This window comes from Trachypithecus francoisi, unplaced genomic scaffold (assembly GCF_009764315.1).
Source record: "Trachypithecus francoisi isolate TF-2019V2 unplaced genomic scaffold, Tfra_2.0 Lachesis_group0, whole genome shotgun sequence".
Classification (NCBI taxonomy): Eukaryota; Metazoa; Chordata; class Mammalia; order Primates; family Cercopithecidae; genus Trachypithecus; species Trachypithecus francoisi.
In genome coordinates, this window is record NW_022681453.1 from 69467667 (window position 1) to 69495083 (window position 27417).

Here is a 27417-nt window from a genome sequence, read left to right on the forward strand (position 1 = left end):
AACTGTAAAATTCAACTTCAATCTTTTGGGAAATGTTTTATTTACTGCTTAAAATCTAGGTGGGTGGATATATTCATGTATGTATATATTGATAGATTAATACAAACATAAATATGTATTTAAATTTAAGGATAAGTAAAGAGAGAGTACAACAGCCCCATTCTTAAAAAGAAAATAAAAGAAAAAGACAAGAGCAAGCCACTGCCACCACAGGTACCAGCACTTACATTTGTCAGCAGGCTGACCAAAGAGTGGCCTGTCTGTTGGCATTCAACGGACATGGCAGCATAGCTCCCTTCAACTCTCCAGTGAGTTTCAAGTCCAGAGCACTTTCAGTCCTTGTCTTGTTTATCTATTACTGAAGGGTTTCTAGGAAGGTTTAGCAGTGCTTCAATTTTCTTAGCATCATTCTCAGGTTCATTTTTCTGTAAACTACTTTCAATTTTCTCAGAGAGGTCCTCAGTAACTTGTAGTCTGGCTTTCCTGTAATAAAAAAAAAAAAAAAAAGGATAAATCAAATACCGCTCCATTTCTTTAGTTCTTACAGATTTAAAACAAAAAGGATAGCATTTGTCTTTTCCTCCCTGCTTTGGTATAGCAACTTAGAAGTGAACACTGCTGCCTGCACTTCAAATGCAGTAACTCTCTTCTCTCCTTTGTAAAACTATATTCTATGAGGAGACTATATTTTATATTCTAATAGGTTAGGAGAGAAGAAAGCCAATTATGATTTCCACATTACCATAATGGATACCGTTGTGGTGACAGTTCTGATCAGTAAGATATTCCTAGTATGCTGGGTCCTAGAGTTCTCACAGGAGTGATGTGTGGGAACTGACACACTTTGTGCTAAGATATGAAGGCCTGAAGTCTCACTCTTCTCTTGCTCCCAGGGCTGGGGGAATGTGAGTACCTTGCCACTCTTAAACTCTGTGACCAGACCTTGTAGGAACTGGACAAAGGCTGTAACAATGGTAATCAGCGGGCGCAGAGGCTCATGCCTCCCCAGCACTTTGGGAGGCCGAGGCGGGCAGATCACAAGGTCAGGAGATCGAGACCATCCTGGCTAACATGGTGAAACTCTGTCTATATTAAAAATACAAAAAATTGGTTGGGCGTGGTGGCGGACACCTGTAGTCCCAGCTACTCAGGAGGCTGAGGCAGGAGAATGGCATGAACCTGGGAGGCGAAGCTTGCAGTAAGTCAAGATGGCGCCACTGCACTCCAGCCTGGGTGACAGAGCGAGACTCCGTCTCAAAGAAAAAAAAAAAAGGTAATCCTAGGTAGAAAAAAGTCAGAGAGAACACCACTATAGATTTATATTCATGAAGTTAAAATCTAATTTCCAAATAATAGATCAGTTCTGTTTCTAAATCAAGTATTAGTGCCTTCCTTAAGTGATTATCAGGGTTAAAGTTTCTTCTCAACTCTTCACAAACAGATTTGGTCATTTGTTCTTCTATATCTCTATAGTCAGTTTTCTACATTTTCTGCTCATTGAGGCAATTTTTTTTGACTCTCAATTTGTTTGATTTTCCTGTATTATTTTTCAAGTGAAGAAGTAGGCACATACAAGACACTTAAACGTTTATTGAATTAACCGTCCTTAGAAATATCACACACACACACTCACACACAAACACACATACGTGTATATGCTATACAATTTTGACGCTTTAATTCTGCCAAAGTATTCTTTCATTACTATGATTCAAGTTGTTTTTATCCATCCTTCTTAAAATTGAAACTAATAATTATACATATTTATGAAGTACAAAGTGATATTTTCATATACAATGTGTAATGACCAAATCGGGGTAATTAGCATATGCATCACCTCAAATCAGGGTAATTAGCATACACACCACCTCATTTATCATTTCATACTGTTGGGACCATTCAAACATCCTGTCTTCTAGCTACATGAAAATACACAATAAATTATTATTAACTACAGTCATCCTACAGTGCCACAGAACCCTAGAACTTATGCCTCCAATCCAGTTATAATTTTGTATCTATTAATCAATCTCTTAAATCTCCTCTTCTTATGCTTCTCCCTGTCCCCTCCTCAGCCTCCGGTAACCATAATTCTACTCTTTACTTCTATGAGCCCATTTTTTAGCTCCCACATGAGCAACAGAACATGCAGTATTTGTAAGTGTATGACTTATTTTACATAACAATGTCCTACAGGCTCATCCATGTTCCCACAAATGACAGGATTTCATTCTTTATTATGGCTGAATAGTATTCTATGGTGTATATATACCACATTTTCTTTATCCATTCATCTGTTGATGGACAATGACATTGATTCCATACCTTGGCTATTATGAATAGTGCTGCAATAAGCATGGGGGTGCAGATAACTCTTTGATATGCTGGTTTCTTTTCCTTGGATAAATACCCAGTAGGGAAGATTGCTGGATCATACAGTAGTTCTATTTTCAGTTCTCTGAGGAACTTCCATACCGTTTCTATAGTGGCTTTACTAATTTGCATTCCTACCAAAAGTACATGAGTTCCCTTTTCTTTCTGCATCCTTGCCAAAATTTATTGTCTTTTTGATAACAGACATTCTAATTGGGGTAAATATCACCCCAATTCCCCAAACTGTCCCCAAACCACATTGCATTGTGGTTTCCATTTGCATTTCCCTGATTAGTTATGTTGAATACCTTCTCATGTATTTTTTAGCCACTTGTATGTATTTTTTCAGAAATACAAGTTTTCCCCCAACCCCCTGCCCCACTTTTTTTTTTTTTTAAAGAGACAGGGACTCACTTTGTTGCCCAGGCTGGAGTGCAGGAGCACGATCATGGCTCACTGCTGCCTTGAATTCCTGGGCTCAAGGGATCCTCTGGCCTGTCTCCCAAGTAACTGGGGCTATAGGCATGCACTACTGTGCCCAGCTAATTTTCTTTTGTCTCATTCTGTCACTCAGGCTGGAGTGCAGTGGTGCCATCTTGGCTCATTGCAACCTCCACCTCCCAGGCTCAAACAATCCTCTTGCCTCAGCCTCCCAAGTAGTTGGGATTACAGGTGTGCACCACCACACCCAGCTAATTTTTGTATTTTTAGTAGAGATGGGGTTTCACTATGTTGGCCAGGCTGGTCTTGAACTCCTGACTTCAAGTGATCCACCTGCCTCAGCCTCCTAAGTGCTGGGATTACAAGTGTGAGCCACGGTGCCTGCCCTCCAAAGCCTTTTATTTCTTTTTCTTGCCTAACTGCTCTGGCTAGGATTTCCAATACTATGTTGAATAAGACTGGTAAGAGTGGGCATTCCTATTTCATTCCAGTTCTTTGAGGGAAAAGCTTTTCATTTTTCCCTGTTCAGTATGATATTAGCTGTGAGTCTGGCATATATGGCCTTTATTGTACTGAGAAATAGTCCTTCTACCCCTAACTTTTTGGGAGGTGTTATCATGAAGGGGTGTTGAATTTTACCAAATGCTTTTTCTGCATTTATTGAGATGATCATATGGTTTTTGTTCTTCCTTCTGTTTATATGATGTAACACATTTATTGATTTGTGTATGTTGCACCATCCTTGCATCCCCAGGATAAATCCCACTTGTTCATGATGTATAATCTTTTTGACGTACCCTTGGATTTGGTTTGCTAGTATTTTGTTAAGGATTGTTTTGTAGAATACATTGGCCCGTAGGTTTTTTGTTGTTGTTGTTGTTGTTTTTTAACGTGCCCTTGTCTGGTTTTTGTTGTATAAGGGTAAAGCTGGCCTTGTAGACTGAGTTTGGAAGAATTCTCTCATGTTCAATATTTTGGAATAGTTTGAGAATTGGTCTTAATTCTTCTTTAACTGTTTGGCAGAATTTAGCAACGAAGCTATGTGGTCCTGGACTTTTCTTTGTTGGGAGACTTTTTATCACCAGTTCAGTCTTGTTACTTGTTATTGGTCTCTTCAGGTTTTCTATTACTTCTTGGCTCAATCTCAATGGATTATAGGGTTTCAGGAACGTATCCATTTTATGTAGCTTTTCCAATTTCTTGGCATATAGTTGTTTCATAATAATCTCTAATGATATGAGTATGTCCGTGGTATCAGTTGTAATGTCTCCTTTTTTGTTTTTTTAACTTAATTGGGTCTTTTTTCTTAGTCTAACTAGTAGTTTCTTGATTTTGTTTGTTTTCAAGAAACCAACTTTTCATTTAGTTCTTCTTTTGTGTGTGTGTGTGTGTGTGTGTTTTTAAGTCTCTATTTCTCTCAGCTCTGCTCTGATCTTTTTATTTTCTTCTACTGATTTTGGGTTTGGTTTGTTCTTGCTTTTCGAGTTCCCTCAGGTGTGGTGTTAGGTTGTTTATCTGAAACATTTCTACTTTTTGATGGACGCATCTATTGCTGTAAACGTACCTGTTAGTGATACTTTTGTTGTATCCCATAGGTTTTGGTATGATGTGTTTCTATTTTCACTTGTTTCACGAAATTTTTTGATTTCCTTCTTTTTTCATTGACCTATTCATTGTTCCGGAGCATATTATTTAATTTCTGTGTATCTGCACTGTTTCCAAAGTCCTTCCTGTTACTGATTTCTAGTTTTATTCTGCTATGGTCTGAAAAAATACTTGATGTTATTTTGATCTTTAAAAAATTGTTGAGACTTGTTTTGTAGCTTAACATATGGTTTATCCTGAAGAACATTCCAAGATAAGAAAAAGGTGTATTTTGCAGTTCTTGGATGTGATGTTCTGTAAATGTCGGCTAGATCCATTTGATCTATAGTACAGTTTAAGTCTGATGTTTCTTTGTTGATTTTCTGTCTAGATGATCTGTCCAGTGCTGGGAGTGTGGTACTGAAGTCCCCAGCTATTACATTAGGGTTTCTCTCTCCCTTTAGCTCTAATATTATTTGTTTATATATATATGGATGTTCTGGTGTTGGATGCATATATATTTACAGTTGTTATTTCCTCTTGCTGAATTAATCTCTTTATCATTATATAATGACCGTGTCTCTTTTTGTAGTTTTTTATTTAAAGCCTATTTTATCTGGCCTAAGTATAGCTATTCCTGCTCATTTATGGTTTCCATTTGCATGAACATCTTTTTCTATCCCCTTACTTTCAGCCTATCTGTACCTTTACAGGTGAAGTGAGTTTCTTGTAGTCAGTATATATAGTTGAGCTTTTAAATTATTTTTTATTCATTCAGCCAGTCTAAATCTTTACTTGGGGAATTTAAAGTGTTTATATTCCACGTTGTTATTGATAGGTATGGATTTACTCCTGTCATTTTGTTAATTGTTTCCTGGTTGTTTTGTATAATCTTTGTTCCTTTCTTCCCCTCTTATTTACTTCCATGGTTGGTGGATTTTTGTAATTATAAGGTTTGATTCCTTTCTCGTTCTTATTTGTGTATCTGCTCTACTAGTGAGTTTTACTCTTTCATGTGTTTCCATAATGGTAGTTACCATACTTTTGCATTCACATGTAGGAGTTATTTAAGCATGTCTTATAAGGCAGTCCAGTGGTGATGAATTCCCTCAGTGTTTGCCTGTCTTGGGAAGACTATTTCTCCTTCAATTTGGAAGAACAGCTTTGCTAGGTATAATACTCTTTGCAGGAGTTTTTTGGGGTTTTTTTGTTGGTTTTTTCCTTTCGGCACTCTGAATGTGTCATCCCATTCTCTCCTGACCTGTAAGTTTTCTGCTGGCAAATCTGCTGTTAACCTGATGGGGGGAGGTAAATGGTGGCAGCAGGCCCTGGATGGGCCAGTCTTCAGGCAGTGCACATGACAGTTCAGCCACTAGAATTGGCAGGGTTGCCAGTGGTGGAAGACTCCAGGTGAATGACCTTAGAATGGCCTTAGCCAGCCATTCTTAAGCTTTTCCATCTCAAAATCACTGATCTCTAAATCACTGACAAACTTCTGCAGTTTTTAATTTTTCATTTATTTTTTAAATTTTTATTTATTTATTTTTTTGAGATGAAGTCTTGCTCTATGGCCCAGGCTGGAGTGCAGTGGCGTGATCTTGGCTCACTGCAACCTCAATGCTTTTTTTCTTATATAGCACATAAGTCCTTGGATAATGGACTACAGCTCTTAAGAATTTCCATGTATGTGTGTGTGTGGTTAGCAGAAATGGAGGTTTCAAATGAAAACACTGGAAAAAAATGATTTCTCATCTATCCAATTATAATACCAAAACAGCAACAGCAGCAGCCAATGCTATCTTAGGTACCCAGGAAGCTGAACTAGTGAGAATCATTTGTACTCAGGAGCACTAGACAGCAGCCTGTTATATTCATCGTACATATTGAATCTGTGCAAAGTCAGCTATCAGTCTGATTGCCCTACCCCACAAACTGCATCCCAGGAAATGATTAGATGCAACAGGTAAAAGTTTTCATGCTCCTCAGTTGCATTCAGTGCATGAACAACTGCTGTCCACCTAATTCCTCTGTGTCTACAGCAAGAAACAGAATCTTTGTGGAGACTTAACATGCTGTGTCTTACATACATATGTATGCAAAAAAAAAAAAAAATGTCACTTTTTCTCCTGTTTTGAGATGGAGTCTTGATCTGTGGCCCAGGCTGGAGTGCAATCATGGCTCACTGAAATCTCCACCTCCTGGGTTCAAGTGATTCTCCTGCCTCAGCCTCCTTGAGGAGCCGGGACTACAGGCACATGCCACCATGCTCAGCTAATTTTTGTATTTTTAGTAGAGATGGTGTTTCGCCATTTGGCCAGGCTGGTTTCGAACTCCTGACCTCAGGTGATCCAACTGTCTTGGCCTCCCAAAGTGCTGGGATTACAGGCATGAGCCACCCTGCCTGGCTAAGGATGTCACTTTTTAAGTAAGCCAGGTAAAGCTCACTCCTTGGTGAATATTCCCTTTAGGTAATTTCCTATGCAGTCAAGAACATAGGAAAACAAAAAATATGCAAGCAAGTAAGATGTACAACATTTTAACTTAAAAAAAATATGCAAAGACCTTTGTTAAATTAAAACTAAAATTAATGTCCTTCATTTTGCCATTCTCCTTAAATAGATTAAAAGACAATGTACAGAATGAGTTGAAGGACTCAGTAAAAATAAACTCTTCTTTGAACTGAGTGGCAGTTTAGAGTACACAAGTTTAACAGAGCACCACTATATAAGGCCTGGGACAAGACAGCCAAGATTCCCTGGGCTTAACATGTTCCTTACCACTCTTCCAGTTTTAGCTCATGGAGTGCCTTTTGATTCTTCTGTTTTCTCTCCTGAATAGTCTCACCAGAGTACTTCTGAAATGCCATCAGCAGGCCTCCTACAGGAGTACTGAGAAGAAAGGAGAGGGAAAGCTTAGGAAAAAGGAATCATTAGACCTTGTAACATGTGAGATTCTCTGCTAAGGTGTGAGCAACACCAGAGCCACTTGCTCACTATTAGGTATAGGAACATTTGAGAATTAAAGTGTCCTTGTCAAATAAAGAAAAACATTGAGGTAATCTCTTCTCTGGTCTGAACAACAGAGAAAAACAATCACTACAACCTCCTAAAGTTAACTGATATATAATAAAACAACAGATCTAGAAACTGGCTGTTTTTACGAGGAATGAGAAATAAATTAAAATGAAGAGAAAAAAGTATATATTTATGACAGGATCTAGTAAGTAGTCCCACACCAAAGATTTCTCAGAAATGAAATTTCTAGTTCAGAATGGCACCAGCTCCTCTAGGAGACAGGAAATGTGGAGGGCATTTTTGGTTGAAGAAGGGATGCTACTGGCTTTTGAGGGTGGGATCACCAAAATATCCTAAAGTTCAAGAGTCTGGCATAACTGTCTCATCCACAATGCCAACAGCAACCCACTGAGAAACTGATTTAGATAATTATTGCTATAGTGATGAAGAGAATTTGGTTCTTGTGTTCTTAAACTAGAAGTATTTGACCTTCACATACCTTAAATTTCCTCCAGCTACAATTTAAGTAACCTCATACTAAAAACTACTTTCACTTGGCAACATAAATGTTCACTGACAGATGGTTAAAAAAAATGTGACATACACATACAATGGAGTATTATGCAGCCTTAAAAAAGAGGGCAATCCGTCACAGGCTACAACATAGATAAACCTCGAGGACATTATTATGCTAAGTAAAACAAGCTAGTCACAAAAGGAAAATACTGTATGATTCCACTCATATGAAGTATATAAAGTAGTCAAAATCATAGAAACAGAAAGTAGAAATATGTTTGCTGAGGGCTGGAGGGTATGAGGAGGGGAAATTAGTTTTTAACGGATCTAGTTTCATTTTGCAAGAGAAAAAAGTTCTAGAGATCTCACACACAATGTGAATATACTTAGCATTTTTGAACTATACACTTAAAATATGATTAAGATGGTGAATGTTATGCTATGTGTTTATTACCACAATATAAAATATTTTTGTTGCTAACTTCTACAAGTTTTCCCTTCAAACCAAACAGGTATATTAATGCTACAACAAAAGTAATGGCAGTAGTAGATTATGACATGCTGATTTTATTTAATTTAAATTTTTAAAAAATCATTAAATCTATAGCATTATCTTCTCCTTCAAAGAAGGTAGAAAAAGGGGTGAACAGGTGGAGGAGGAAGGTAGCACTCTTCTAGTCAAATACCAACTAATAAAAACAGAAGAACTGACAGAATTAGCTTATCAACATTTACAACCACCTTTCTAGTAACAAACCGATTACAGCATGGGTCGTCAATGGATCATTAAAAACACACAATGAAAAGACAGTTGGAGAGCAGGATATTCACAGTTTCACCCTCCAGATTACTAATTAATCACATTGGGAAAAAGATATCTTTGCAATGGAGGCACTGAACAGATAACACCTTAACCAAATGTGGTAGGCAGAATTCTAAAGTGGTCCTCCCAAATATCCTGCCTAATCCCTCAACTGTGAATATATTATGCCCACGATTATATTATCATACATGGCAAAATTTATGTGAGAAATGTAATTAAGGTTACTAATTAGTTGAATCTGAGGTTAAAAAAAAGGAGATAGATATCTGAGTGAACACTTAAAAGCAGAGTTTTCCCTGGCTAGTGGCAGAGTGGAAGTTGAAGATTCGAAGTATGAGAAGGAGTCAATGTGCTATATAGCTGGTTTAAACACAAAGGGGCCCTGGGAGAAGATATGTGGGTGGTGGCCTCAAGGAACAGAGAATAGTCCGGCTCACAGCCGACAAGGAAACATGGACCTCAGACCTCCTCCAGGCACAAGAAACTAAATTCTTTTTTTGCTTTTCTCTCTCTTCTTTTTTTTTTTTTTGAGACTGAGTCTCACTCTGTCGCCCAGGCTGGAGTGCAATGGTGCAATATTGGCTCACTGCAACCTCTGCCTCTGCCTAGGTGAAGGGTATATGGGATTCAAGCAATTCTCCTGCCTCAGCCTCCTGAGTATCTGGGATTACAGGCACCTGCCACCACGCCTGGCTAATTTTTCTGTTTTTAGTAGGGACAGTGTTTCACCCTGTTGGCCAGGCTAGTCTCAAACTCCTGACCTCAAGTGATCTGCCCACCTCGGCCTCCCAAAATGCTGGGATTACAGGTGTGAGCCACTGTGCCTGGCCACAAGGAACTAAATTCTGAATGAGCTTGGAAACCGATTTTTCCCCAGAGCCTCCAGGAAAGAGCCCAGCCCGGCCAAGACCTTGACTTTGGCCTTGTAAAATCTTGAGCAGCGAAACCCAGCCAAACTTATAATCTGCAGAACTACAAGGGTGTTGTTTCACATGCAATACATGCTCAGTTTGTGGTAATTTGTTACACAGCAGAAAACCAATATATTAAGTAATTGAAGTTAATCTTACTTATAATGGGTAACAGAATATCTCCTGATGTGATACATGAGGATACAACTTCACCTATGTTGTATTCTTGACAAAAGTACATTAATGTAATCATGATGGGATGATCAAACAAAATGGAGAAACACTGTGGGCATTAGTATGATAATTGAGGAGTTTTTAATATAGACCCTAACTTAGATAGTTGTGTTGAAACGATGTTTACTGTGATAATTGTATTATGATTTCATGGAAGAGTATTCTTCATCCTGGGAGATACACGCTAATATATATGGGGGCAAAGTATTATGAGGTCTCAAACAGTTTAGCCAAGAAGCAAAGGGAAAGGAAAAGAAACACATTCACATCCCACACATATACACAGATATGGAAAACATCACCAAGGCATTAACAATTGCTGAATCTAGGTGAAGGGTATATGGGGTTTTAATGTACTAATTCATTCAGCTTTTCTGTAGGTTTGAAATTGTTCAAAGTAAAAAGTTGGGGGAAGAACTTTTTAAAAAAATGTATTAAGCAAAACAAATAAAATCCTACCAACACTTTTTATGGAATATGCCTGTTAATTGTTTTTTGTTCTTTTTTCCCTGCTCCCATAAATACGTTTGTTCAAACTATAGTTTCAGGTGTTAGCAATATTTAAACAGTTTTACCCGGTAAAAAGGAATTTTGAAAAAGGGCCCTATCTTAGATAGTTGTATTAAATAAATGTTATTTATTGAAATAGCTGTTAAGTAAAATAAACTATAAAAAAAACTGTAAATAAGACAAACTATTGGGGTAGAATTAGAACTGGACAGTCAAAGCTACTGCCAATACAAGAGTAGAGATCTTTTATAGATTCTAAGGATTAAATTTGTTTTTTGAAAATAAATGAGATTTTTTAATAGGCAAGGCATTAATGAAAGTTGTGCCAATCTAGAACCAAACCATGTTAATGCTTACCCCAGCAAGGCTCCAATTATACCACCAGCCAACAGGCCACGCAGGCCTAAGTTAATTCTAAAAAGACTTCCCGTGACAGCTATGTAAAAACAAGAAAGGCAATATTAAATCATCTTTAAATACTAGAATCCTATTTTAAAACTTTCCTTCTATAAAATGGGCACAAATCCCTAAGTGAGCTTTCTGAATCCAATGTTAATATACTACTACAGCCTATACTTCCTGAATCTAAAATGCCAACACAGGTAGTTTCCCATCCACTCCGCAGATTCAAAGGAAGAAACATCTCTCCTACAAAAAAAACTCCAATCTGTTCTATGGATCCATTTATTCTGCTTCATTTTTCTCCAACTCTCCTTAAAAACTTGAAAATGTTTTCCCCTTCTCTTTCTTTCTTCTTTCTTCAAGGAAAATAAAAAAGCAAAAAAACCTTCACTAGCCCCTCCAGTTTATGCCTTCCCCTAGACTCACTCTCTCTGTACTGCTACACGACACCACTCAGGCAGGGTGACAAGCAAGCAGCATTTGGCCTTCAATGCTACCAGTGCGCAGAAAGACTTCTTTCCTTTCTGCTGGGACTGTGCATCAATCATGCTGATTCATTTTCCTTTCACTATGCACAATGCAACTAATACCATCTAAGGTGGTAACACTTTTTAAAGAATAACATTTGAGGCCAGGTGCAATGGCTCACACCTGTAATCTCAACACTCTGGGAGGCCAAGGTGGGCAGATCACTTGAGGTCAGGAGTTCTACGCCAGCCTGGGCAACATGGCAAAACCTTGTCTATACTAAAAATACAAAAATTAGCCAGGTGTGGTGGTGCACGCCTGTAATCCCAGCTACTCAGGAGGCTGAGGCATGAGAACTGTTTGAACCCCGGAGGCGGAGGCTGCCATGAGCAGATATCACACCCCCGCACTCTAGCCTTAGCGAAAGAATGAGACACTGTTTCAAAAAACAAAAGAAATAACAGTTGAGGTTTATATTTTTAAGTACTATATATTCATTTTTAAAATTTTCAAAATTCACCAGAACCAAAATCACCTTTAATCCCATTACCCAGAGTCAGTAATGAGTTAGTCTTATTTTCTGATCCTCCAAAAAAAAAAAAAAAAAACAACAACAACAAAAAAAAACTGGGGCTGGGTGCAGTGGCTCACACCTGTAATCCCAGCACTTTGGGAAGCTGAGATGGGTGGATCACGAGGTCAGGAGTTCAAGACCAGCCTGGCCAAGATGCTGAAACCCCGTCTCTACTAAAAATACAAAAATTAGCCAGGCATGGTGGCACACACCTGTAATCCCAGCTACTCGGGAGGCTGAGACAGGAGAATCGCTTGAACCCAGGCAGCAGAGGTTGCAGTGAGCGGAGATTGCGCCACTGCACTCCAGCTGGGGCAAAAGAGCAAGACTCTGTCTAAAATAACAAAACAAAACAAAAACACAAAAACTGGTGTCATGGTGTACATACTAAATTTTTTATTTTCACAGAACATATTATTAAATTCTGTATTACTAAGTTTTCTCCCTCCTGGTTCCATTGCATGGAGGTACCACAAATTTTTGTCTAACACTTAGATTTTCTATTTATAGATATTTTAAATAAAGGTGTGATGATAATCCCTCTACAAATAATTTTCTTATACATTTGACTGTTTCCTTAGGATGAACTCACAGAAATGAAATTTCTGGGTCAAAGGGTATAAATATAAACATTTTTAAGGCCTTTGACTTAAATTACTAAACTGCTATTCAAAAAGGATGCATAAACTTATTTTCCAAATAAAAGTATGCTAGTAATCTAGTCTTCTGCATTCTCTTAGTTTATTTTTTCCAATTCGATAGGCCAGAAGTGGTATGTAATTTTAAGTTGCATTTCTCTGATTAGTAGAGAAAAGAAGCTGTTTTTCCCTAGGTTTACAAGTTATTTATGGTACGTCTGTGAATTACAAATTCATGTCCTTTGTCCAATCTTCAACTGAGCTATCCTTTCTTTTTGATGTATTAGGGCTTTTATCCACTATCTGCACATAATATTATTTTGGCGTTGTTTACGTTTAATGTCTTCTATATATTTATGACATAGGTAAGTTTAAAAATTTTATGTGACCAAAACTGTGGTTTCCTGTTTCCTAGTTTCTTAGTTCTTATGCTTAAAAATATATACAGTTGATAAACACGAGTTTGAACTGTGCAGATTTACTCACACATGATTTTTTTTTTTCTTTTTTTTCTTCTTTTTTTAAGACAGTCTCACTCTGCTGCCCAGGCTGGAGTGCAATGTCACGATCTTGGTTCACTGTAACCTCCACCTCCCGGGTTCAAGTTATTCTCCCCTACCTCAGCCTCCCAAGTAGGTGGGACTACAGGTGCACGCCACCACACCTGGCTACTTTTTAAATATTTTTTAGTAGAGATGGGATTTCACCACGTTGGCTAGGCTGGTCTCGAACTCCTGACCTCAAGTGATATGCCCGCCTCGGCTTCCCAAAGTGCTGGGATTACAGGCATGAGCCACCATGCCTGGTCATATGAATTTTTTTCAATAAATACATTGAAAAATGTTTTGGAAATGTGCAATAATTTGGAAAAACTTGCAGATAAACTGTCTAGCCTAGAAATACCAAAAAAAAAAAAAATTAAGAAAAATGTGTGTCTTTAAGTGCATAAAATATACATAGATACCAATCTATTTATGTGTGAATCAACCGTTTATGTTATTGGTAAGGCTTCTGGAGAATAGCAGGCTATTAGTAGCTAACTTTTGGGAGAGTCAAAAGTTATATGTGGATTTTTCAACTGCGCAGGGTGGAGGTCAGCATTGCTATTGTGTTCAAAGCTGTTTCCAGTGTTGTTCAAAGGTCAACTGTGTATATGTACACATTTATATATCTTCCTACGCAGAAATCAGAGACACATTTACTTCTATACTTTCCCTTATCTTTTATGGACGTTTTTTACATAAGCACCATAATAAATGTTAACTAATTTTGTTGAACTGAATACAGGTATAATTTCTTTCCAAATAGTTAATAACTGTTCCAGCCCATGAATGGTCTATTCTTTCCCCACAAATGCGAAATATCACCTTTACTTTACTTAAAGATATCACTTTTACTGTACTTCGTTTTGTTCCTGACCTTTGAATTCCATTCCACAGATCTACCAATACCTTACTGTCCTCTTTATTGTAACTTTATACAGATTTTAATTTTACAGTTGCAAGAACCCCTCATCATTTTTTTCTGAAATGTCTTTGCTATGCTTATATAATCAGCATTTTAGATACGATTTAGACATTGTATCAAGTTCTTTTTTTAAAAAAGTCTGTAATTTTGATTTGAATTGCTTTCAATTTATAAATGAAGCAGAAAAATACTGGGTTAACTATCAACTATTTCCCCATTTTTATTATTTATGATTTGTAATTTTCTTCAGAGAAGTTGTACATGCATTAAATTTATTCCTTATTATATTACATTCTTGGTACTATTATAAAGAAAATTTTTTACTTTTCAAGTAACCATTGAAATATAAAAAGCCTATTTATATATTTACACTTTACTGATTAGCAATAATTTTTCAAGTCATCTTTTAAAATATCACCTACAAATACAGACAATTTTGCTTCTTCCTATCTAAAAGCACTGCTTTTTTCCCCTTCTGTGTTAGTGTATTTTTAACAGTTTTATTGAGGTATAATTTACATCACACAAAATTCACTAAAACGTACAATTCAATAATTTGTAGTAAAAAAATTTAGTGGCCGGGCACAGTGGCTCACGCCTGAAATCCCAGTACTTTGGGAGGCCGAGGCGGGCGGATCACAAGGTCAGGAGATGGAGACCATCCTGGCTAACACGGTGACACCTTGTCTCTACTAAAAATATGAAAAAAAAATTAGCCAGGCACGGGTGGTGGACTGCGCCTGTAGTCCCAGCTACTTAGGAGGCTGAGGCAGGAGCATCGCTTGAACCCAGGAGTGGAGGTTGCAGTGAGCTGAGATCACACCACGGCACTCCAGCCTGAGTGACAGAGCAAGACTCCGTCTCAAAAAAAAAAAAAAAAAATTAGTTGCATTGTTATATAATCATCACCAAAATCCAATTTTAAAATGATTCCATCACTACAAAAAGATCCCCCATGCCCCTTTGTAGTTACTCCTGGTTCCCAATCTCACCTCAATCCACTACTGTACTTTCTAACTCTACAGATTTGCTTATTCTGGACATTTCATATGAATAGAACGTGTCTAGCTTCTTTCACTTAATGTTTTTAAGTTTTATTCATGTTGCAGCATGTATCAGTTTTTCATTGATGAAAATATTCAAGTGAATGGACATGTATTTTATTTACCCATTCACTAGTTGATGAACTTATGGGTCGTTTCAGTTTGAGGCTGCCAAGAATAACACCACTATAAAAATTTATACATAAGTCTGCGTGGACATGTTTTCATTTATCTTGGGCAGATTCTAAGACATGGAATTGCTGAATTGCACAGTTAATTATGCTTAACATTTTTTTTTTTTTTTTTTGACGGAGTCTCGCTCTATAGCCCAGGCTGGAGTGCAGTGGCGCCATCTTGGCTAACTGTAAGCTCCGCCTCCTGGGTTCACGCCATTCTCCTGCCTCAGCCTCCCAGGTAGCTGGGATTACAGACGTGCACCACCACGCCTAGCTAATTTTTGTATTTTTAGTAGAGACGGGGTTTCACCATGTTGGCCAGACCAGTCTCGAACTCCCAACCTCAAGAGATCTGCCTGCCTTGGCCTCCCAAAGCACTGGGATTACAGGCATGAGCCACTGCACCTGGCCTTCCAATGGTTTTCTGAATTCATTTGGCTTTTCTACATCCAAGATGTTGTGGTTACCCTCCAGAGACAATAAACCTCTCTACCCAAAATTTGAATTAGATATTGAGATGCCAAAGTACCGAGAAGTACTAAGAGGATACCAAAAGGTTTATTACACACATAATGAGGCTTTCTAGGGAGAGCAAGGCAGGATCCCAAGAACGTCCCAAAATGACTTGAGAACCTGAAGGGTGAATGACTGGCTTGTGGTTTTAGAAGGTGGGGCTAGAGCAAGAGGTCCCTCATGTAGGCCTGAGATTGAATGGTTGAAATTTCCTGCCGGTGTCAATCAAGGTAGCACTTGGGCTTTCTTATCAGCTTGTCAAGATGTGGGGCAAAAAGCAAAAGGAGACTTCCAATTTCTGGTATGGCATGTGAGAAGTTTAGAATTTAACACTTATTCCTAACAACAAGTAAAAACCTAAACAAATGGAAAAACTGACAACTCCTCTTAGATGCATCAAAGAAGTGAGATTATGGGTAAACTGCTGCCCTCAAAATAGGAGAGACAGACAGATAAATACAGAGAATCACACCTTATTATAGTAGAAACCCATGAGCAGAAGCCTCCATGGAAACCAGTACCAGAGTAGGAAACCTTGACTATAAATGATAAATCGCTGGAAGCTCAGTATAGAAAAGTCTAAGACATAAAAATTGTAGGGGGCCCAGTCACAGAGGGTCCCCACACTCCAGGAGCTCTACCAGGTTCTCCCAGTAAAGATCTGAGAAAAATCCCCTCAGGCTTCTGGCAAGGGGGAAGAAAAGTAACCATTATGAAATATGCCAGAACATTCTGTTATCCTCACAAAGGCCTGCCCTCAAGATAAAACGGTTTTGCACAGCCCAACCTACTGGGGTTTTGTCAGAGATTAACCAATCTGGGGAATATCCAAATGCAACTGCTCTAGTCTCCCATGTGGGAGAAGGGAAATACCCATTCCAACCCACTGTAGTATCCTGTCCCACCAAAGGAGAGGAAAAAAACTGAAAAGCACTTGTAAAGTTAACATTTCAGAGGCACAGGCTCACTAAAAGACTAAGAACCTAACCACAGGACTATAAAACACCTTCCCTCTCCCACATCTTAATACCAAATTACTAAAGACCTATTTACCACAAGAAAAAAAATTACAAGGCATCCCAAAAGGCAAAAGCAGTTTGAAGAGACCAAGTAAGACTAATAGAGTAAGCACCAAAACCAGACTCAGATATGGTGGGGATACTGGACTTACCAGATGAGGAGTTTAAAGCAACTATGACTAATATGCTAAGGGCTCTAATGGATAAAGTAGATAGCATGCAAGAACAGACAGGCAATATAAGCAGAGAGATGGAAATTCTAAGAGAGAATCAGAGAAATGCTAGCGATAAAACAATTAAAAACCCACTGTGACAGAACTCAAGAATAGCAGACTGGACACAGCTGAGGAAAGAATCCCTGAGCTTGAAGACATATCAACAGACACTTCCAAAACCAAAAGACAGAGAAAAAAGATGGGAACCTCCCCCACTAAAACCAACCAACCAACCAAACAGATAAAATATCCAAGAACTGTGAAACAATTACAAAAGGTATAAGTGTATTAGAACACCAGAAGGAGAAGAGAAAGCTAAAGAAATCTTTGAAACAATAACTGAGAATTTATCTTTTTTTGAGATGGAGTCTCGCTCTGCCGCCCAGGCTGGAGTGCAGTGGCCAGATCTCAGCTCACTGCAAGCTCCGCCTCCCGGGTTCACGCCATTCTCCTGCCTCAGCCTCCCGAGTAGCTGGGACTACAGGCGCCCGCCACGTCGCCCGGCTAGTTTTTTGTATTTTTAGTAGAGACGGGGTTTCACCGTGTTAGCCAGGATGGTCTCGATCTCCTGACCTCGTGATCCGCCCGTCTCGGCCTCCCAAAGTGCTGGGATTACAGGCTTGAGCCACCGCGCCCGGCCATTTATCTTAAAGTAAGTCAGGCAACAAACCACAGATCCAGAAAGTTCAGAAAACACCAAGCACAGTAAATGTTCCTCAAAATTATACCAGGGCATATCATTTTCAAACTGCAGAAAATCAAAGATAAAGAAAAAAATAGTGAAGTATATGAACACAGGGGAAAGACACCTAAACAGAACTAAACATAGGAAAATGGCTAGGGAGGACTCTCTAGGGAAGCTGAGGCTGACAAATGATCTAGACTTTGAAAGGTAAGGTAGAAGCCGAACAAAATTAATCGTGGTAGTGAGAAAGTGCATTCAAGAAGAGGGACTGATTCTCAAAAAAACAAAAACAAACTTATGTTCACAATATGTATGTATGTTTTTGTACGTATAAGAATGTACATGAGTTAGTGATTGAGTGTATATGGCAGTTAATTTACCTTTCTGAAATGAATGCTCATTTTAAAATTATTTTTTAAATCTGACAAGTAAAAATTGTACACATATGGTGTACAACATGTTTTGAAATATGTATATATTGTGGAATGGCTAAATTAAGCTAATTAACCTACACGTTACTTCACATACCATTTTTTGTGGTGAGAACATTTAAAATCTACTTTTTTTTTTTGAGACAGAGTTTCACTCTTGTTGCTCAGCTTGGAGTGCAATGGTGTGATCTCAGCTCACTGTAACCTCTGCCTCCTGGGTTCAAGTGATTCTCCTGCCTCAGCCTCCCAAGTAGCTGGGATTACAGGCACGTGCCACCACGCCCAGCTAATTTTTGTATTTTTAGTAGAGACGGGGTTTCACCATGTTGGCCACGCTGCTCTCAAACTCCTGATCTCAGGTGATCCACTTGACTTGGCCCCCGGAAGTGCTGGGATTACAAAAATCTACTTTTTAAAAGCAATTTTGAAGTATACAGTACACTGTTATTAACCACAGTTACCATGTTCTAAATAGATCTCTTGAACTTATTCCTCCTGTCTAAATGAAATTTTGTATCCTTTGACCAACATCTTCCCAACCCCATATCCAGTCTCTGGTAATCACCATTGTACCTTCTATTTTTAATGCTCATTTAAAAGAAGACATATATACTAGAGGCAGAGAGCTTTAAAATAAAATCCAAGTTCTTAGCATAAAAAATTTAGTCCCTTCCTACCATCCTCACCAATCTCATCTCAAGCTACTCTTACCTCACTCACCAGGTTACTATCCTGCTTTTAAGGAAATGTATTGCCTTAGAGCCTTCCCCCTTTATGTTCCCTCTATTTAGGACACCCTTCCTTGCAAGTCTTATTGCTTCCTATTCTTTGGGTATCAGCTCAAATGTCACTTCCTCAGAAAGGCCTTCTCTGACTACCCTGTCCATATGAGATGCCATTGTTCCACCAAATTGTTACTTTCTATCACAGCAACCTGTTTTATCACATACATGTTAGACATTAAAATTCAAAGAAAGCAAGGGCCTTGCTGTTTTGCCCATTGAGTATATCAAGGGTGAAGCACAACACTGTCCATAAATACATTTTGCATGAATGTTGATGAGATGCGATGGGAAGCCAATCAAAGAATTCAGTAGTTCTGATGTATAAGTCCTTACATATTTTCTAAACTATATTTGAGAAGATTGAAAAATATAAACAAAAATGTCTTACCTCCTGCAATTACAAAATGGCTTAGGGCATCTTTATTTCGGTATACATTCAGACTAGTGCTCACCGTGCTGGGAAAAAGGGAGGAGAAGGAAAACATAAGATTTAAAGCATATCCCATTTACCTTCTTTAGTGTTATTTTCACTGACTTAATAGATTTAGAAAAGCCTACTATATCAACCCCTGGTCCTAGCCTAGGCCCTTCAATGTGTTCCAGATATGGTTGTAAAACCATAACTGCACCAGTCTTCTACACAGACAAAAGTTCTTGGAAAAAAAAAAAAAAAAGGCATTATGAATCACTTTCATGTGGGTATTCAGTTTTCATAACCCCACCCGCTCAAAAGACACACTCCTAAAACCGTATCAAGAAAAGTCACTATCTCACAATTCAGAGTGAACTTACTTGAATATAGTCACAAATGCTACAGTTCTCCAACTCCAGCGCCAGCCATAACGAATGAAGCCTCGTGTAGCAGCACGATGTGCAGATTGCTGAAGTTAATTTAAAAACTGTGAGGTTCTAAGACACCATCATATTTTCCCTATTCTAGAACTGTGGTAGAGGAATTTTAGCCATGGATTAGTCACATACACTTAAACAGACAGAAATACTAGAAAATCTCTAGAAATATGATTCTTTAAGTATTGAGGTTCCATGTGTAGCTTTTCCTATCAGGAGATGGAAAATGGTTGAGTATCCCTTATCTGATACTTCAGACCAGAAGTGTTTCGGATTTTTTCAGATTTGGGAATATGCGCATTTAACACTTACTGGTTGAGTATCCCAAATCCAAAAAACCGAAATCTGAAAATGCTCCAGTGAGCAATTCCTTTGAATGACATGTCAATGCTCAAAAAGTTTTGAATCTGAGCATTCAGGATTTCAGATTTGTGATGCTCAACCTGTAACGAATTATAAATCTACAGAATAAGAATCCATGAGTCCCTACTGATAGAAATAAATTATAAATACATAAATAAATATGTAAATAGAGGGGGAAGGGAAAACACTTCCTTAGAGCATAATACTAACAAATAAATGTAGAAAGAATGATAGACTTTAGAAAATGCCCATTTGGCCACCACAGTCATAACTGTTACAGGCAAGAATCATCATTAAATGCTAAAACTGCCTGGGTATGGCAGCTCATGCCTGTAGTCTCAGCACTTTGGGAGGCAACGAGGGAGGATCACTTGAGCCGACAAGTTTAAGATCAGCCTGGGCAACATAGTGAGATCCTGCCTCTACAAAAAAATTTTAAAAATTAGCTGGGCATTGTGATGTGTGTTTGCAGTCCTAGCTACTTGGAAGGTTGAGGAGGGAGGAAACCTTGAGTCCAGAAGTTTGAGGTTGTGGTGAGCTATGATCCTGCCACTGTGCTCCAGCCTGCACTGAGGCAGCAAGACCCTGCCTCAAAAAATTTCAAAAAAAAAAAAAATAATAAATTAAAAAATAAAAATAGGCTGGGCACAGTGGATCACACCTATAATCCCAACACTTTGGGAGGCCAAGGAGGGTGAACTGCTTGAGCTGAGGAGTTTGAGACCAGCCTGGCCAATATAACAAAACCCTGTCTCTACAAAAAATACAAAAATTAGCTGGGAGTGGTGGCACGTGCCTATAGTCCCAGCTACTTGCGAGGCTGAGGCAGGAGAATTGAGTGAGCCTGGGAAGTGGAGGATGCAACAAGCCAAGATTGTGCCACTGTACTCCAGCCTGGGTAACAGAGTGAGACTGTCTCAAAAAATAAATAAATGAAAAAATATTTTTTTAAAAATAAATCAAAAAATGCTAAGATAGCATTTATAATTTAGAATCGTTTTTAGATAGTAGAAATATTATAGTTTATAATAGCATTTAAATAGTAGAAATTGGATGTAAAGCAGGATATTTACATAGTCTCAAAGGAAATAACAAGTACTCAAAATACTTATAAATTACAAACAGAAAACATAGTAATTTTACAGTGTATAGTTGGCAGAGGCCATCTTAACCAGGTAAGTAAAGTAAATATCACCAGTATAGGGACAGAGATATCACAGGTTTCTAATTTAATTTCAGTTCTAGGGTATCCCTGTCAAAAAACATAGCCTGAATGCAATCATGAGAAACCATCAAACAAACCCAAATTGAGGGATATTCTACAATATAAATCACCCATAGTCAAGGCCATGAAAGACAAAGAGAAACTCTTCCAGATTAAATGAGACCAAAGCAGTACCACAGGCAAATTCAACCTGTGATCCAGGGTCAGTTTCCGGACTAGACAAAAAAATTTTTTTAATTTGTTAATAAGAACTCAAGTCTAACTTCTGAAAAATACATATTTTTTTATTTATTTTTAAAATAAATGATACTGTGGGGTAACTAGCAAAATTTACAGGTCTTTAAATAAGGTAACAGTACTATATCAGTGTTAATTTCCTGATCTTGACATTATAATTGTGGTTGTATAAGAGAATTTCCTTGTTTTTAGGAAATACACACTGAAGTATTCATCATGTCTAGAACCTACTGTCAAGTAGTTCAGAAAAAAATAGTACATATTATACAGAGGGAGAATGATAAAACAAACATGGTAAAATGTTAACAGTGGAATATCTGGATGAAAGGTATATAGGAAATCTTTGTACTATTTTTGCAACTTTCAAGCCTGCCATAATTTCAAAATAAAAAGTTAAAAATTCTCTGAGCTTTAATATTCTCACAGAAGAACTAATGTACAGATCTAATGATGTAACAAATGAGTTAGCACTCTATAAAGTTATAAATGTTAACTATTGCCTTAGTGTAAGCTCGTATACTCAGGGAGGCTTTGTGAATGAGGTAAATATGTTACAGTTGAGCCTTGATGATTTAGCAGGGGATTGGAAGAAATATATTTCAGAAAGAAAAGCCACAGTGGTGATGCCAAACATGCCTGTTCTGAAGTAGTCTCTCAAGTCACATGCAGGCACTTTAACCTTAGTACTTGCACTGTTATTAAGTATAGACTTGGCCGGGCGCGGTGGCTCAAGCCTGTAATCCTAGCACTTTGGGAGGCCGAGACGGGCGGATCGGGCGGATCACGAGGTCAGGAGATCGAGACCATCCTGACTAACACGGTGAAACCCCGTCTCTACTAAAAACTACAAAAAACTAGCCGGGCGAGGTAGCGGCGCCTGTAGTCCCAGCTACTCGGGAGGCTGAGGCAGGAGAATGGCGTGAACCCGGTAGGCGGAGCTTGCAGTGAGCTGAGATCCGGCCACAGCACTCCAGCCTGGGTGACAGCGCGAGACTCCGTCTCAAAAAAAAAAAGTATAGACTTTATTTCTTTACTCTGACACCTTAAAACAACCCTCCATCCCCACAAGCTAATTGAATGATTAAGTGTAAAGTGAATTGCTAAGTCAGTGTGCCCTAAATTTCTTTAGACCACCAGTACATACCAGAGCATCAAACCGGTTATGATAAATTTCTGCCTGGCTCTGCTCAATGTATTGTCGTTTAGCATGAATGAAAGCTGGTATACCCCCATACACCCAGCCGAGGACGCCTGCTGTAGCTGCCATCTTATAGATATCAGCAAGTTCCTTTGAAATTCTCTGCTGTTCACTACAACATCAAAAAGACAATGTTGTTTGGGATTAGTTTATGGACATTGCTCTCCAAAAGAATCTATAATCAGAATTATCCCAAATGCTAACACCACAACATTTTTCATCACAGGTAGAATCCTCAGATGAATTAAACAGTTCAGTTATATAAAAAGGAATGTAAGTCTCAGACAAAACGAAGCTATGCTGGTTAGAGTTAGGATAGTGGCAACTCCTGAAAAGACAATGACTGGAAAAGGCACAAGGGGAGCTTTTGGGATGTTATACTAGTTGCCATTTCCTTCTGAGTGTTGGGTACAGCTATGTTCAGTTTGTGAAAATTCATTCATCAGTCTACTTACATACATTTTTTTGAAATGCATTTCCTACTTCAATAAAAAGTTTTTTAAAAGGTGCTTTTATTTGATGACTATTACCCCTAAAAACAGGAAGAATTTGTGAGTTGGATAGAGAGACCAATATTTCCATTTAAATCTTAAGCTAACTTTTAGAAATCACACCAACTCGTGAGATTTTAGGGCAATGTATCAAAGAAAAAAAAACGTGGACGTTAAGACAAAAAATCTAAATTCTATTTTACTAAATAATTTCATGAAATACTCAGATAGGACTGTATTAATAAAAGCATTGGGCTGGGCACAGTGGCACATGCCTGTAGTCACTGCTACTTAGGAGGCTGAGGCAGGACTTGAGCCCAGTTCTGGACAGCATAGCAACATAGCAAAGATCCTGGCTCTAAAAATAAACAAATAAATAAATGTTTTTTAAGAAACGCACTGAGAAAGTTCACTATGCAGTGGGTGGCACATGCCAATCTAAAATAATAAGGAAAAGCTACCTATTTAATTCAGTTTGTTACTCTCAAACGCATAAGAAGCTAGAACTGCTAATAAAGCTTCCAAGATGTCATCCTGAAACTGCTCTAACAAATAGCTGTCTTAAATATTAAGTTACTATCAAATAATTGCCCTTCCAGGCCAGGCGCAGTCCAGCCGGGGTGGCTCACGCCTATAATCCCAGCACTTTGGGAGGCGGAAGCAGGCAGATCACGTGAGGTCAGGAGTTCGAGACCAGCCTGCTGAATGGTGAAATCCCGTCTCTACCAAAAACACAAAAATTAGCTGGACATGGTAGTGGGCAACTGTAATCCCAACTACTCGGGAGGCTGAGGCAGGAGAAACACCTGAACCCCGGAGGTGGAGGGTGCAGTGAGCCAAGATCGCACCACTGCACTCCAGCCTGGGCGACAGAGCACGGCTCAGTCTAAAAAAAAAAAAAAAATACGAATTTGGGCTGGCACGGTGGCTCACGCCTGTAATCCCAGCACTTTGGGAGGCCGAGGTAGGAAGATCGCCTAAGTCCAAGAGTTCAAGACCAGATAATTTTTTTAAAATATATATCTTAAAAAAATTAGCCGGGCGTGGTGGCGCGCGCCTGGAGTCCCAATTAATCGGGAGGCTGAAGTGGGAGGATCACTCGAGTCCGAGAGGCAGAGGTTGCAGTGAGCGAGATCGCACCAGAGCACTCCAGCCTAGGCGACAGAGCAAGACCCTGTCTGGAAAAAAAAAAAAAAAAAAAGGTACAAGTTTGGGTTACAAACATCAGAACCTCAAATATAATTTAAAAATGAAGCACACCATCCTTGGCGTCCTAAGGCTGACCCAGGCTGCCATCGCTTTCGCGTCCCCCTACCCACTTCAGACCCCAGGCACTTTTACTCTTTGCCAAACAGCTTCTGGAGGCGGTCCCATCCAGATTCCGGGTAATAGGGCTCTGGGATGTAGGGAGGCCGCTTCTGACGCTCCGCAAGGGCTTCCGAATCGGCAGTCACAGCTTCGGCAGCAAAGACTCGGGGAAATGGACACAATGCTCTACAGAGAAAGCTCCGCGGTGCTGGTGGCGGCACCTCCATGGCCTTCTCTCGACCTACAGACAAATTGAGCCCTCAGGACCTCAAGTCCTCCCGGACGTGCCGCGGGAGAGCGTAACTGTACGAGGTGAGAATCCGTGCATTTGGCCCAGGATAACCCTCTGCCAGAGGGCTCGACACCAACGCCTTCAGTCCTGGGCCTCGCTTTGGAGTCCTTGGAAATACGACAAAGGAAGTCCCGCCCGAGCGGGGCAAAGGCCAGGGGGCCGGGCGACGGCAAAGCCAGAGCCCAAAAGACTTCCGGTTGAGGGCGGGTCGGGCGACTGCTGTGCTGAGTCCACCCCGGAAGTGAGTTGGCTGCCGGTAGTGAAGCTCAGCGTGGTCCCGGTAGGCGTTCTTTCCGTGTCTTAGTGGTTCCTGGGTCATGCAAACAGCGTCTGCGGCTAGTTACATTCAGCTTGAGGTGGTCATAGGTGGAAGTAATTTAGCGTAATTAAAATGCCAGGAATTAGCTGGGCATTGTGGCGGGCGCCTGTAATCCTAGCTACTTGGGAGGCTGAGGCAGAAGAATCGCTTGAACCCAGGAGGCGGAGGTTGCAGTGAGCCAAGATCACACCACTGCACTCCAGCCTGGTCAACAAGAGCGAAAATCCGTCTCAAAAAAAAAAAGCCAGGAATCCCGTTCAGTGAGGAAGAAAGTGCAATATTCAGTGCAAGTGGAATAGGGAAAGAGGGAAAGGCGAATTTGTGCAGGTAAAGGGGATGGGTCTTGGTGCCAGTTACACCAAGATTTCGAGAACACTTTTTTGAAGAATCAGCTTTTTGGCAGGTCTTCATGAGGTGGATTTCACTCCCTTTAGTTCATATGTCTACTGCTTCTCAAAAGGCGGGAGAATTTCTGGAATTTCTGTGTTTGTATAATTTGCCGTCACTACAACCTCTGCTAACACATGCTTCGAAGTATAGTTTTCATTAAAATGAATGCATTTAAAATATTCTCAGTATTCGTGTAATTTCATTCAATCCTTGTTAACAAGCATACTCCCGTATTCATTTTTTTCTTTTTCTTTTTTTTTTTCCCGTATTCATTTTACTAATCCCTTCACCTCCTTTATTCCTTTCTAGTTGTAAATCAAAATTGCCACACTGTAGTAGAATACAGTAAACAGACTTCTGGAATTTGATAGCTGGAAATTCTATACACAAGTCTCCGAGAAGTGGCTGACTAGAGTGACCAGCTGAATTAGTGACAGCGCTACAAAGACTACTCTGGGATACGAGATTTGATTCAGCACTCATCGTGGCACTTATGACACTGCATCATAATTTCCTATTTGTTAATCTGTCTCAATAAACTATCCTTGAGGTCACAGACCGCATATATTGATCTCTGTATCTCCAGGACCTAGAATTGTAGTAGATGCTCAGTAAATATTTGTTGAATGAATAATTCAGATTCCCTGACTTCTGGCTCTGGGTTGCTGCTTATCTCACGTTAGGTAGAAGTGGGCACCAAGATAAGTTAGCAAAGCTTGAAAGCCCAAGAAAATGGCTGTACAGTCTGTTTCTAACCCATATGTAGAAAAAGCTAAATGCATAAGATGACCACAGAATTATTCTGGGATGCAGGAGGACTTGAAATGGGTAGGGTTTGGGTGGGTGTTGGGAAGATACTGAGGAAATCATTTGTGTACAACTCAAGTGCCCCAGGACTCACTAGCCTATAGATGACGTCATATTAACAGGCAAATTTTAAACTCCATAACTTGTTTCTCCTTTGGGTAACTGAAGACTCATTTGTAAGGTTTCTTTTGCCACTTAATACTTCAAAAAAGTCCCCAGTCCTTTGGCTACTGCTCACACTGTTGCTGCTCTTCCATCTGAGTCCTCCCACATTTCCTACTCCCCCAATCCCTTACTTCTTTTAGAATGAAGGGAATGCTCACCCTCCTCTGTAGTCTGCTTATTTTATTTTTGATACAGTCTTAACTCTTCTCACCCAGGCTGGAGGGCAGTGGCACAATCGCAGCTCACAGCAATCTCTGCCTCCTAAATTCAAGCGATTCTTGTGCCTCAGCCTCCTGAGTAGCTGGGATTACAGGCATGTGCCACCATGCCTGCCTAATTTTTGTATTTTTAGTAAAGATAGTGTTTCACCACGTTGGCCAGTCTAGTCTCAAACTCCTGGCCCCAAGTGATCTGCCTGCTTCAGCTGCCCAAAGTGCTGGGATTACGGGTGTGAGCCGCCGTGCCCAACCCTGTAGTCTGTAGTCTGCTCTTTTTGAAGGTTCTCAGATCAACACAGTCTAAGCCAGAGGTGTCCAATCTTTTGGCTTCCCTGGGCCACATTGGAAGAAGAAGAATTGTCTTGGCCTACATATAACACTAACTCTAGTTGATGAGCTAAAAATAATAATAATTTTAAAAGTCCATGCATAAATCTCATGTTTTAAGAACATTTACAGATTTGTGCTGGGGCACATTCAAAGCTTTCCTGAACCACATGCAGCTTGTGAGCCATGGGTCGGACAAGCTTGGTCTAAGCCAAAAGGTGTTATGGGGTTTACTGGACCACTGTTTCACATATGGCTTTCTTGTCCCCAGACATGTGTTTGACAGCAGAGTAACTGCATCAGGGAAGGATTTCCATGCAATCACCATACTGCCTGGAACACCATTCTTCCACCATCAGCCCTTGTTGCTGAATTCTGTTTATAGAACCTAATAGTTTCTTCCCTC

The 27417-nt window shown here is 39.4% G+C and overlaps 1 protein-coding gene and 1 long non-coding RNA gene across 3 annotated transcripts; one reads left to right on the forward strand and one right to left on the reverse strand.

Moving 5' to 3' along the window:
- On the reverse strand, window positions 1-25341 carry TIMMDC1 (translocase of inner mitochondrial membrane domain containing 1). 2 transcript variants are annotated; one of them, XM_033211147.1, is made up of 8 exons: window positions 24527-24910; window positions 23461-23543; window positions 22641-22806; window positions 19615-19703; window positions 19211-19278; window positions 10764-10842; window positions 7176-7286; window positions 7-483 (listed from the first exon to the last, which is right to left on the reverse strand). In XM_033211147.1, the coding sequence occupies exons 1-8, from the start codon at window positions 24557-24559 to the stop codon at window positions 333-335; spliced, it is 780 nt and encodes a 259-aa protein (XP_033067038.1). In that variant the 5' UTR covers window positions 24560-24910; the 3' UTR covers window positions 7-332. The 2 variants fall into 2 exon arrangements, with proteins under 2 accessions (XP_033067037.1, XP_033067038.1); XM_033211146.1 differs by lacking the exon at window positions 23461-23543 and having other exon boundaries at window positions 1-483; window positions 24527-25341.
- Window positions 24943-26048, forward strand: LOC117083470. Its single transcript, XR_004437096.1, has 2 exons — window positions 24943-25065; window positions 25804-26048. It is a non-coding gene; the product is annotated as an uncharacterized LOC117083470 (long non-coding RNA).
- The last annotated feature ends 1369 nt before the right edge of the window (window positions 26049-27417 follow it).